Raw genomic sequence first — 12304 nt, 5'->3', positions numbered from 1 at the left:
CTGAGACCAAGACTGTGGGTTGGCTGTTTGCTCAAGCACTCAGTTGATGCTCATTCAGCAAACAAAACTGCCCTATTTGTTCCCGCCTGTACCCAATTTGGGCCACAGGCAATGCTCTGGGGCTTCCCCCCCTCCAGTCTAGAATGGAATAATGCTTCTAACCTGTCTTTGAAGAATCTCCGAAACCCAAATGCTACCAGTTTCATCACAGCTTCAAACACAAAGACAATGGTGAAGACGTAGTTGCAGTATTTCAGTGCTTCATCCAGCGACTGCAAGGAATCAAAAGCAGGCGTTACGGAGGTGTTCCCTGGAATATTTAACTTCCCACACACAGAATGCACATGGGCAACGAATTCAGCGGTTTCCCCCTGATCCTGCCCAGGGCACACTAGATGTTAGGGTCAATGAGGGGTGGGGAAGCTTTCTCATTCGCTTGCAGCACAAAGGTAAAATTCACCTGAGTTGCTCCACCCACGTTTGCTTCTGGCTCTGCGCACCCGTCCCTGAAAGGTTGTTCAGAACTGCTGGAGAGGGTGCACCTCCACAGGCACTTACCTCCACATGTGGTGGGAGTGCCCCAAAATCCAACGATTCTGGACAACAACCATACGAGAAATAGGTAAGATAACCAAGCAAGTGCTAGAAATCACCCCAGAATTGGTCTTACTAAACATCTTCCAAGACAACAATGCCCACTTACACCACAAAGAACTCATAACCCACTTACTCTCAGCAGCCAGAAACATCATAACCAGACACTGGAGAGACCAGTCAGGAGTAAGCATGGACCAATGGTACCAAGTAGTATGGGAAACAGCCCAACTAGAAAAACTAACCAGTAAGCTGAAACTGACACGGGTGCAAATAGAAGAAGACGCCTTCACCCCGGTATGGTTCCCCTTCATCACACACACAGCCCAAAAAGACAATGACAAAAAATCTACCGACAGCATACAAATCAATATGGCTAACCTGATCAAAAACACTCACCCACCCCACTCACACAGGAAACCAAAGACCACCGCAGCCAACCACAAATGAACCATCACACCCTACGCCAACCCCGAGCTCTCTCACCAGCAAAGGAACACAAGCGAACAAAAGAGAGCCTGTACAAATGACGCTGACACCAAACGCTACATATATTAAGTAAAGTAGAAACATCGCCGCCCCACCTCACCCCACACATCTCCCCATCCCACCCACCTCTCTCCCCCCTTTCTTCCTAATGTCTCAACAAACAAAACTGATGTATAAAAATGTTACATGGGAAAATACGAGAGAGACATTGCATATACAGTTGCGTACTTTTCGGGTTATGAACTCCGCTAACCCGGAAGCGCAACCCGATGCACGCACGATTTGCGCATGTGCAGAGCGTTTTTCGTGGTTTTTTCGGCAGAACAAATTGTTTGGGTTACGCCCTTTTCGGGTTACGTACTGTAACCCGGAACGAATTAAGTACGTAACACGGGGTACCACTGTACCTCTGTAAAACAAGAAAATCCTTAATAAAAAAATATTTTAAAAAGAAGAAGGTAAGGCGACCCTCAGGCTGAAAAGGTCTCCACACCCTCCTGTATTCTGACTGGCAGTAAGCACCCACTAAAAGAGGGTATCTGGCTATCTGAAATACTTGCTGAATGAGAGAGCCTGGGAACTGGGATTTTCTGCATGCAAAGGAAGTTCTCCAGCACTCAAGAAAGGCATGTTGTCCTTGAAGAATTATTGTAAACAGGTCAAAACGTTAGCAGGATTACAGTAAATTCAGCAGTATAAAATATGCAGAGATAAGATGAGAAAGGGGGAGGGGAAATACATGGAGTAATTAGAAGATAACTGAAAGGAACCATGGGAGGGCAGGGCAGGCAAGTCGATGATCAATGTATTGTTGTATTGGTTAATGTATAAATGTGGGAAATTTGAAACAGAAGAATTATAAAATTAGAAAGAAGGAAAGAAGGAAGGAAGGAAGGAAGGCGTGTTGTCCTTGAATAATTATTGTAAACAGGTCAAAATGTTAGCAGGATTACAGTATAAAATAAGTAGAGATAAAATGAGAAAGGGGGGGGGAATACATGGAGTAATTAGAAGATAACTGAAAGGAACCATGGGAGGGCAGGGCAGGGAAGTCGATGATCAATGTATTGTTGTATTGGTTAATGTATAAATGTGGGAAATTTGAAACAGAAGAATTATAAAATTAGAAAGAAGGAAAGAAGGAAGGAAGGAAGGAAGGCGTGTTGTCCTTGAATAATTATTGTAAACAGGTCAAAATGTTAGCAGGATTACAGTATAAAATAAGTAGAGATAAAATGAGAAAGGGGGGGGGAATACATGGAGTAATTAGAAGATAACTGAAAGGAACCATGGGAGGGCAGGGCAGGGAAGTCGATGATCAATGTATTGTTGTATTGGTTAATGTATAAATGTGGGAAATTTGAAACAGAAGAATTATAGAATTAGAAAGAAGGAAGGGAAGGGAAGGGGAAAAGGAAGGGGAAAGGGAAGGGGAAAGGGGAAGGGGAAGGGGAAGGGGAAGGGGAAGGGAAAGGGGAAGGGGAAGGGGAAGGGGAAGGGGAAGGAAAAGGAAAAGGAAAAGGAAAAGGGAAGGGAAGGGAAGGAAAGGAAAGGATGGTGTGTTGTCCATACCTTGGGTTGGTTGAAATGCTCCATTGACATGGTGATGACATTGACTCCGATGATGAAGGTGATGAAAAGATCTAGGTAGTGACTGGTGCAGAGCATGTGAATGTACTTCCTGGTAGGCGAGTAATCAGCATAGTATGGCCGCCGCTGGGCTTCTGCAGAAAGAGGCAATGGAATATACAGCCATTAGCGCTGTCCTCTGTATTTTGGGGTGCAAGGCATGCTGGCAGGGACAGCCACAAGATTTCCCTGCAGGTGGGTGTATTCAATGACTCAAATGCCTTTTTTTTTTTTTTTAGGGGGATACAGCTGAGAGTTTCAGGGAGAAATGGAATGTCTCAAGCCCACCACGTAAGGGACGCAAGGAACAGCAAAGTATCTTGGAGAAATACGCCACCCACAAAGAAATTAAGCACGTCTCTGTCATACTCCAGAATTATTGCACAGGGAGAGAAGGCTTCAGGGTTGCCCTGCTCAAAAATCACAGGTTGGTCAAGGTTGGTGCAAATCTTCTGAGATCTTTCTTCTGTGTTGTTATTTTTTTTTAAAAAAATAAAAATAAAAAACAGATCTTCTTGTGAAGTTTGCTTCTTGTGTTGGTTTTAAGAAGAGACACTCAGCCATCCCCAGACCCATCTGTTTTGGTTTTTTTTTTTTAAAAAAACAACAACAACATAGCAATTGCCTTGCTGGATTCATGAAGGATAAGACTATCAAGAGCTACTAGTCACGATAGCTTTATGCTACCTCCAGGATCAGAAAGAAAAATTCCTCTGAATCTCAGCTGTGGGAGATTGTGAGCAGAAGGGTACTATTGTGCTCATGTTCTGATTGTGGGCTTCCCATGGGCATCTTTGGAGGTTGGGCCTGTTTGCAAAAGGGCTTTTAAACAGCCCTGTACTGCACTTTGAAGTCCCAAATCAGGGGGGAAAAACTTACCATATTTACTCGAGTCAACTGCTCACCTTTTTGGGCCAAATTATGTTGCAAAAATTAAGGTGTGCATTAGATTTGATGGCACATTTACATTCGCCAGCAAATACTTTTTTTGGGTTTCGAGGTTCTGAAAATTAAGGTGCACATTAGATTCGATGGCGCGTTAGACTTGAGTAAATACGGTACTTAAAATGCCTGCTGAAATAGAAAGAAAAGTGTTCATCAAGTGCAAGAACAAAAACTGGGAAGGGGGCTTGTTTGATCTCAGCCAGGAGGGAGTTGCACAGAGCTGGGACTTCAATACTGAATTCATGTCTCCTGGTGAAGACGAGCCACACATCTGAGTCATAGGAGAACCACTACCAGGGGGGCAGCATAATTTTCTGTGGATGTATGTTCTGATGCAGAATCTTTTTTTTCATATAATGAATTTTTTATGTTCGACTTTGTATGCTTAAAAATCTTTTATGATCAGTACTGGGTTTTTCTTGGTGGCTTTTATTAAGAACTGAAGAAGAACCTGCTAGATCAGGCCAGAGTCTCATCTAGTTAAGCCATCACAGTGGCCAACTAGATGCCATGTGAGGAATCCACAAGCAGGGCCTCAGTGCAAGAGCAACTTTCCCCTCCTGTGGTTCCCAGAAGCATTGCTGACTATGGAGGCAGAGCATAGTCTTCTCCTGATTTTCTACAATCCTTTTTAATAGCCACCCATGTCCATTATGGCCTGGAAGATGCCCAGAGAACATTGTCATTGGGTGGCGTCTAAATGTTGTTGATAATAAATACTATGGATCTTGAGAGCTGGAAGATGCGGAGGCAGCCAAACATATAAAGAAAAACAATGAGGCATAAGACTCAAATTGGGTCATTATAAGAACTGTAAGAACTGGGGCTTGAGTTTACTGTTTTCCTCTTCCCTCTCCATTGCTTTTTCCTTTTGTATCTTTTTGCTCAAAAGGATGGCACTGTCATCTTTTTTATGATCTGCAAACCATTTCTGGGAACATTTTCAACTAAAGAGCAAAAGTAAAGATTCTTTCAAGAAACAAGCAAACTCCTTGGGCAGCCCTTGCGGCTGTTTGTAAGGCTGTGGTCCCCGGCCCTTGACCTTTCGAGTGCTTTCCAGCTGACGTTAATGCTGCAGATTGTTTTGCTGATGCAAAAGACAGCTGGATCAGAATGTACCAGCTTAAATAATCAGATCAAAAGGCAACCAGATTGGCTGGTGACCCTTCAGCTATTAATCTCCCCCAGTCCTCTCTTGATGGCTAAAAAGGACATTTCAAATGTCTTTTGACCAGGGTCACCTACGTTTCTCCCAGCCAAGCAATCTGAAAGCAAAGTAGAAAGCAAATGGCTTTCCCCCCCCTTTTCCCTTTCCTGCCTGGGTGGATTCTAGCTCTCAACGTTATTTGCGAGAGTCTCATAAATCTGCTCAAAGCAGACAGGCGGGCTGTGTGCTGCCAGCATGGCTAATCCTACCGGCCTCCATGTCAAAAACAAGGCTTTGGATGTTTATGTAAAAACAGGAGTGCAGTTGTCCATGGGGGAGGACCACATGGCTGAAATAGCTTTTCTTGTGCATCATGCAAAGACCAAAACAAAGACAGGTGACAACGTCTGAACTCTATTAACGCAACAGTTTCCAAAAGCCTGATAAAGGAAGAATCACCACTGTGAGTACTGCCCAAATACGGACAATCTTGAAGCCCAGTCCTGTGAGTTTATAGTGATGGCTCTCAAACTTTCTCATTTTGGAGACCCTTTTTGCTGAACTTCTGTCAATGGAATCCTGGGTATGGCAAGGAGTCTGGGTAGTTCTAACCCAAGGGCAGGGAAAGGCAGGCTCAGGGGCCAAAAGGATCTCTTGAAGCCATAGCTCAGAAGATGATGGGCTGGCCACCTCTGTTGAACCAGCGGCACTGGAGGAAGAGGTGTTGGAAACCAACCCAGCCCCCCAAACCATGACTAGGCTTGAGCTAGACAAATGTGGGGGATTTGAATTTGAGATTCCTAGAGTCTGCACTCTTGGAGCCTACATCTCCAGCCCCCACATCCCTAGGAACTGTCATCCTTCACGAGTCTGGAAAAAAAATTACCTGTAAGGAGAAGGAGAAGGTGCAAGAATCCAAGCTAGAAGCTTTCCCCCTTTAAAAGGAGTCTGTTCCTCAAGGAAAGTGTGGAGCATGGGAAGGGTGATCTGACTTTGGAGGAATAAAAGGCTTAAATCCAGTCCTAGGTTTCACTGGAGCACAATGCTTATTTGGAGCTCTCCATGGTGCTGAAATCACTGGGCTGCTTTGTACCCTGTAGGCTTCTTGCCAAGGTAGCACGTCCTGCTACAATCTTGCTTCTGGCCATCATCTGCTGCCTTGGATATTGACCCTTGCTTGTTTGGCACAATGTACTTGCTTCTGGCCCAACTAGACTGACAACCCAATTTCAAACCCTGACCGGTGGAGCTTGGTCCTTGCAGAGGCCTGACACCAGGCCTGTTGGAGTCCTTATTGTTGTCCTTTATGAACTGAGACAGGTCCCTAAAACATATTCTAAGGCTGCATCCCACAGGTGAAATGCTGGTTGTGGTGGTCAGGCTAGTTGCCCAACATGATTTATCACACAGAGGTATCCTAGTCACTGGCTCAGAAGAGCAGTGGGAGGGGAACCTGTGTCCGTCCAGAAATCGCTGGACCCCATCTCCCATCAGTCTCACCCAACAGTCCTGGGAGATAGGAGTTGTAGTCTTGGAGGGCCACAGGTTCCCCACCCTTGCTGGAGACTTATGAAGCAAAGTCACAATTGATATGGCACACTGTGCAGGTATGGTACAGTAATTCAGCAAGGGGGCTAGGAAGCTCAGGTTGGCATCTCAGGTGGGTTTGAGAAGACAGAGTGAAAGGAATATCTTCAGTGCACGCGTGAAAGAAAGGAGGAGTCCTTTCAACTTGGAGACACGTACATAGTAGCACCCTGACAACACTGGAAGTGACATGCAACAAGGTGTGCATGCTCCGTCCAACAACGCATGCAACGTCCCTTAGAAGAGATGCCAATTCATGCACGGCGCAAAGGTGAGGACGCACAGGGGTGTGCCACAGCGGAAGCAGCAGTGGCCGGGGAATGGTGGGCTTGACTTCACTCTTTGTTATTGTGATGTGGGACCGAGGCATAGCCCCACAGAAGCCAAAACACACAGTGCTGCACGAACATATACGAGGCAAGTCTGAACTACGTATGTTTCCTTGATACGCTCCTGCTTCCCTTGGGGTCATGAAGCTCCAGGACAGGTCTCACCAACAGCTCATTGTGTGAGATTCTGCACACAGCAGAGGCCCAGGAGCGCTAGGGGTGGGGGAGAAGAAGTCCTCTAGGAAAAGGAAACTCTGCTGCATTCATTTCATAACTTAAAATAAACCGAGTCACCGACAAGAGACCACCCCATGCCTTACCAGCGAGAGATTTAATTTGGGCACACAGATAAATTCCCCACCTTCCTGCTTAATACATAAGAGACTGAGAACTTTCTCTGCGTATGGTTAATTTCTAGATTTCTCCAGGGGACGCATTCATTCCAATAGTCCCTCGGCAGCTCCTCCTGAAAGTTTGAATTGGTTTGTAGCGTACTCTGTGTCCGGGGGAGGATGTGGGAGGGATAGCACTTGCCAGTGTGGCATGCCAAGGACAAAAGTGGGTTGGAACAACACAACGGGCCCCTCAACTCCAAATGCCCACCTTTGACGCAGCTAGCTAGACAAAGGTGGGGTGAACTGGTTTGGAGGATGACGACAGACAGATGGCTGGTCAAGGCGAGCAAGTGGAAAATTTGCTAGCTATGTAGCGTTTTGCTGATTTTGAACTGCACTCCTTCCCTCTGTTCATGGCTTCTCAATCATTGTGACGTTCCTCTGCCCCCAAGACCTATTCTGAAAACTTCTGACTCCTGAGAAGGAAGCAGCCATGGGTGAGCCTTCTTCCCACTTTGACTGGTTTTGTCGATTCAGCCACAGCATCTTTCCCCGTCCAGTTAAAAGCGCCAAGTGACAACATGACTAGGCCAAGCCCAGCTCAGTTCTGCTGCAGCTCACAGATATGACCACTGGCCACGGACACACACTCACAGATCAAACCACAAGCCACAGAGAAGGAGTCGCGCGTCTGATCTTTCTGAGTCTGCCATCTTTTTTTTTTTGCTAAGAAGTCACCTATAGAAAACCAAAGCAAGAACACCCGAACCCTTCATGATAGAAATAATTGGAGGAACCGCCTCCACCATTATTTCAGTTCTTCATTACGGTGGGAGGGGGAGGATATGTTTAGATCAGGGTGGGACCAAACACTACACATCCTTACCTGGCCCTTGGGACTCGCCGCAGGTGACACACCTCACCCTCCTACTCCATGCCCTCCTTGAGTCTTATGTTTCTTGCTTGCTTAAGAGGAGAATGGAAGTGTGCGCAGGAACCTCTGAGTGGCTAGAATGTGACCTGTGATGCTAAGGCAAGTGTTGTACCCATTGCCCCACTAGCATGCAACCCCCAGAAAGTTGCCTACAATGACCGTATTGACCCGAATATAATAGATACACTTTTTTTCCGAATTCCGACTATGAAAAGTTAAAGTGCGACTTCTATTTGGAACCGAGTGCTGCATGCCCGCCTCCTGGCACTACCATCCTGAACGGGGTTTTTTTGGGGGGGGGGCATGGCCGGCGCCAGCTTGGGGAAGTAGTGCCGGGAGGCGGTCACGCAGCGCGCTCAAAACCGAGCACCGGCTGCCCCCGTCCAGGGCAGTAGTGTTAGGAGGCGGGTGCACAACGTGCTCAGAACTAAGCGCCAGCACCAGCTGCCCCCTCGCCCAGGGCAGTAGTGCTAGGAGGCGGGCCGCACCCGCAAATAAGCCTTCAATTTTAAAGGTGCAGCTTATTTGCGGGTGCATCGTATATTCGGGGCAATACAGTAAATGTGGCCCTCAGCTGAAAAATGCCAGTTGTGAGGTCTCTGCGGAGGATCTTCCCCTAGCCCTACTGCTGGGCAGACCACTTCAACCAGAGAAGCCAGGGATTCATAAGAGGATGTGGCTGTTGGAGATTCATTCTCCATGTCTACAGTCATGGGATTGTTATCTATCACATGGTGGTGTATATGTTTTCATTCCACATTGGGAAGTGACCAAGACAGGATGTTTGTGTTGCTGTGTTTCCTGAAGCGGGACTATTGTCCTTTCTCATTGCTGCCTGATGCTAGAGAGAGAGGGAGCCATGTTGCAGCGCTCTGTGTGTGTTTATATGTAAATAAAGGTAGATTAGCCAAAAAGCTGAGTTGCTTAGTTCTGTTTACGCAACTGCGCACACTCTGAGGATCCGTAAGCGTGTAGACGTTTCTTGGCGTCAGTCGCTGTGATGTTCGGGCTGAAGAAAGCTTTTGAACTCCCAAACGATTGCCCTGGAGGGAGGGAACATGCCAGTAGGGCATGTGTCTCTGCCAGGGTCCTACTCATGTGTAGGAAACCCTAACAGTGGCATGTAACACACCAGGATGTTGTTTTGAGAAACATCCTGATATAAAACAGGTTGGTGTGACCTGCGAGATGAGGCCCCTGCTGCTTTGCAGAATTCCTTCCAGCCAATCATTCTTATTTAAATGTTGCTGCTGTGCTTTAAATTTACACTACCCTGCCTTCTTTATACTGCTCCTTCTGATCTCATTGCCTTGCTTGGCTGTTTCAACATTGCCCTGCCTTGATTTTTTTGTTTGTTTGTTTTTGTCTATGCTTCTATGGAGTCGTTTCAATTCATGCCAGTATTCTGCCGGTGCTCCTACTTTTTCCATTATGTGCCAATAAAGCCATTTAAGTGAATTTGGTTGCAGTCGTGGGTCCGTGGAGCTTATCGCAGGCTCTGCTTCTACACCCCAGTGGATTGCAAAGATGCAAATTCAGACTCAGATTAACGGTGCCATTTCCTGACCCCAGTGTGAACAAGGAGCCCACCCTGGAATTCCCCAAACGAATAACCTTGAGCTTGCTCTGACCACAGCTATTTACGACCACATGGCAGCTAAATAATATTTAGGGCAGGCATGCGGCTATGTAGGGCAGGAAGAAAAAACACAAGGAAGAAACCGACCAAAAGCAGGTGTTCCTGCCTTCACTCCCCCCCAGGGATGGACCATATTGAGCTTCAAGCATCTTGGGCACTTAAGAAACTGGAGTGGAGGGAGCAGGTGGGAGTTTGTGAGACATTTCCAAGATTGAGGCAGGAAGGGAAGATGCCCGAGGAAGATTTTTGTGTCCTCAGGCCACCTACAGAAATCGTTGCAGGGAGCTCAGCAACGGAGAAGATGGAGAACAGAACCGAAATGGAAAAGTAAACCTTTCCTCTGCACTTTCGGGAGGGCAGATCTCAGAGCATCCCACACTTTGTGGCGCTCTTGCCCTTTCCGAACTCATCTTGCAGCTGCCTCCAGGCGCCCGTCCCCTGGGAGCGGAGGCAGAGCCGATTCTCATGGATTTACAAAGGAAATGTTTATGAAGCACTTAATATCGACTTCGCTGCTATTGGGGGGGAGAAAGCCGGGGAGACTGCGATGGAGAGAGGCATGTGAACTAGCACATCCTCCCTCTCTCAGGAAAATAAATAAATGTCGATCTCTCTCAGATTAGCAGCTGAAGTTGCGGTAAAAGCATCAAGGGCTGGTCTGCGCTAAACATTTACATTGGTTTAAAATTTCATAGACATCAGCATTCTTTCCAGCAGTGGTTGGAGGGCCGGTGTATGAAAGATGCTGTTGTTTCTGTTTGCTTGGCTGGAAAGTTGCAAAATTCAGTGAAGGGGAAGTCTAGGTTAGGCATCCCCAAACTCGGCCCTCCAGCTGTTGTTGGACTACAATCCCCATCATCCCTGACCACTGGTCTTGTTAGCTAGGGATGATGGGAGTTGTAGTCCCAAAACAGCTGGAGGGCCGAGTTTGGGGATGCCTGGTCTACCTGTGCCACCCCCCCCCCCGCATCAACCTGCCTTTGACTCAATTTGCTATTAAAACAGAGAGAGAGAGAGAGAGAGGGAGAGAGAGAGAGAAGGAGGGGGAAGAGGATCATGGGAATATCTTTTGCCTTCCCCGCCTACTCTGCCCAGAAGGCTGCCGGTCCAATCTAGAACCCCACCCACCCACCGGTGGGATAGCTGAATGTGCATCTCTTCTAAAGGGATTTCACCTTTGGGCTCCTACTCCTCGACCCCCAAGCTGGGAGTCTTCCCCACTTCCCCGACCCCCACGCTCTGCCATTCCCATCCCCCACCCCATGCAGCATCTGTGTGGCATGCGGGGACCATGCACTGAGACCCTCCAAAAAGGAAAGGAAGAAAAGAAAGTCAGCTAGTGGATCTGTTTCCCTTTTTTTAAAAAAAAAGTACCATAGGAAATCCCATCGGTGTGCCTTAAATAACATTGGTGATGCTTTAAGTCCCAGGGTTCGGGGAAGCGGGACACCGTTGGGAATCAGAAACGAGGCGAGAGAGAGAGAGAGAGAGAGAGAGAGAGAGAGAGAGAGGGGTGGCTGGGGAACCCACTGGAGATTTGGGTGGGCAGGTCCAATGCAGCGTCCTTAACTGTGCCTGAAGGAACCTGCCAGCAACTTAACCCAGAGTTGAGGTTCCTGTCCTCAGAATTCATACCTAGCAAGGCAACTTGGACCTCCTCCATGGATTTCCTTTATCAAAGTTCCTCTTATCCCTGATCATCTAGCTCAGTACTGCGTCCACTGACTAGCAGCGTCTCCCAAAGGTCTCAGGTAGGAGTCTTTCCCAGCCCAGTTTCTGAGGATTGAAATCGGGAGCCTCCGTATGCAAGGCACGTGATTTTCCTTAACAATAAAGTAAGATTCTGTAACTCATCGTTCTGAACGAAGGGGTAGTTCGTAGGTAGCCTGCCGTACACTATTGGTTCATCTAGGTCAGTGCGCTCTACACCAGCTCCCCGCAACCTGCTGGCCACCCAGGCATTGCTGGACTACAATTCCCATCATCCTCGACCATTGGCCATGCTGGCTGGTGCTGATGGGAGTTGTAGTCCCCGTTGCGGTCCTGTATATTTGGGTAAGCCGTGCTGAGTGTGCAATAGGAAGGGGAAGGGGGGAAAAGGTCACCTCTGACTCTTAAAGCATCTCCAAAAAAAAATGGAATGGGAAGAAAAAAAATAGAGAGAGCGAGAGCGTCTTGTTCCGTCCCGTTGTCAAACCAAAGCAAACCAAAAAAAGGAATCCGGGGGCAAAAGATATCTTGCTTTGGAAGCAGGCAAGGCTCAGAAAGATTGTGATTTGTACCGCTGTCTACCGACCAGACATGTATATCGCCTTACTCCTGCGCTTTTTCTCCAGCCTCCGGAGCCTCTTCTCCTCGCGCCGCCGGGCCTCTTCCGCTTCCTGGTGCTGCCGGCACTTGTGGAAGTTCTCCACCACCACCCCGACGAACATGTTGAGCACGAAGAAGCTGACGATGAGGAGGAAGGAGATGAAGTAGAGGAGCATCCAAGGGTTGTGGTTCTGGCTGGGCTGGCGGCGGAGGTGGGAAGCAAGCAGGGAGACAGAGAGAGGCAGAGCAATGGGGGATGAGCACGAGGAGGTTCAGTGGAGTTCCATCATCAAGGAAGCGTATAGTATAAGGCGGTGTTTCTCCAACTCGATGGCGTTGGACTACAATGCCCATCATCCCTGACCA

The 12304-nt window shown here is 47.6% G+C and overlaps 1 protein-coding gene across 1 annotated transcript in view; it reads right to left on the bottom strand.

The window, feature by feature from the left end:
- Window positions 1–12304, bottom strand: part of CACNA1H (calcium voltage-gated channel subunit alpha1 H) — a 393556-nt gene that overhangs the window by 25584 nt on the left and 355668 nt on the right. The window contains exons 25-27 of the mRNA XM_033166592.1: window positions 11946–12138; window positions 2656–2807; window positions 163–272 (exon numbers count right to left, since the gene is read on the bottom strand). Coding sequence (XP_033022483.1) covers window positions 163–272; window positions 2656–2807; window positions 11946–12138 — 455 coding nt within the window. The remainder of the gene's footprint in view (window positions 1–162; window positions 273–2655; window positions 2808–11945; window positions 12139–12304) is intronic.

The sequence above is a fragment of the Lacerta agilis genome, chromosome 13 (genome assembly GCF_009819535.1).
Source record: "Lacerta agilis isolate rLacAgi1 chromosome 13, rLacAgi1.pri, whole genome shotgun sequence".
In the NCBI taxonomy this organism is placed as follows: Eukaryota; Metazoa; Chordata; class Lepidosauria; order Squamata; family Lacertidae; genus Lacerta; species Lacerta agilis.
This window is presented reverse-complemented; position numbering and strand designations above follow the sequence as displayed.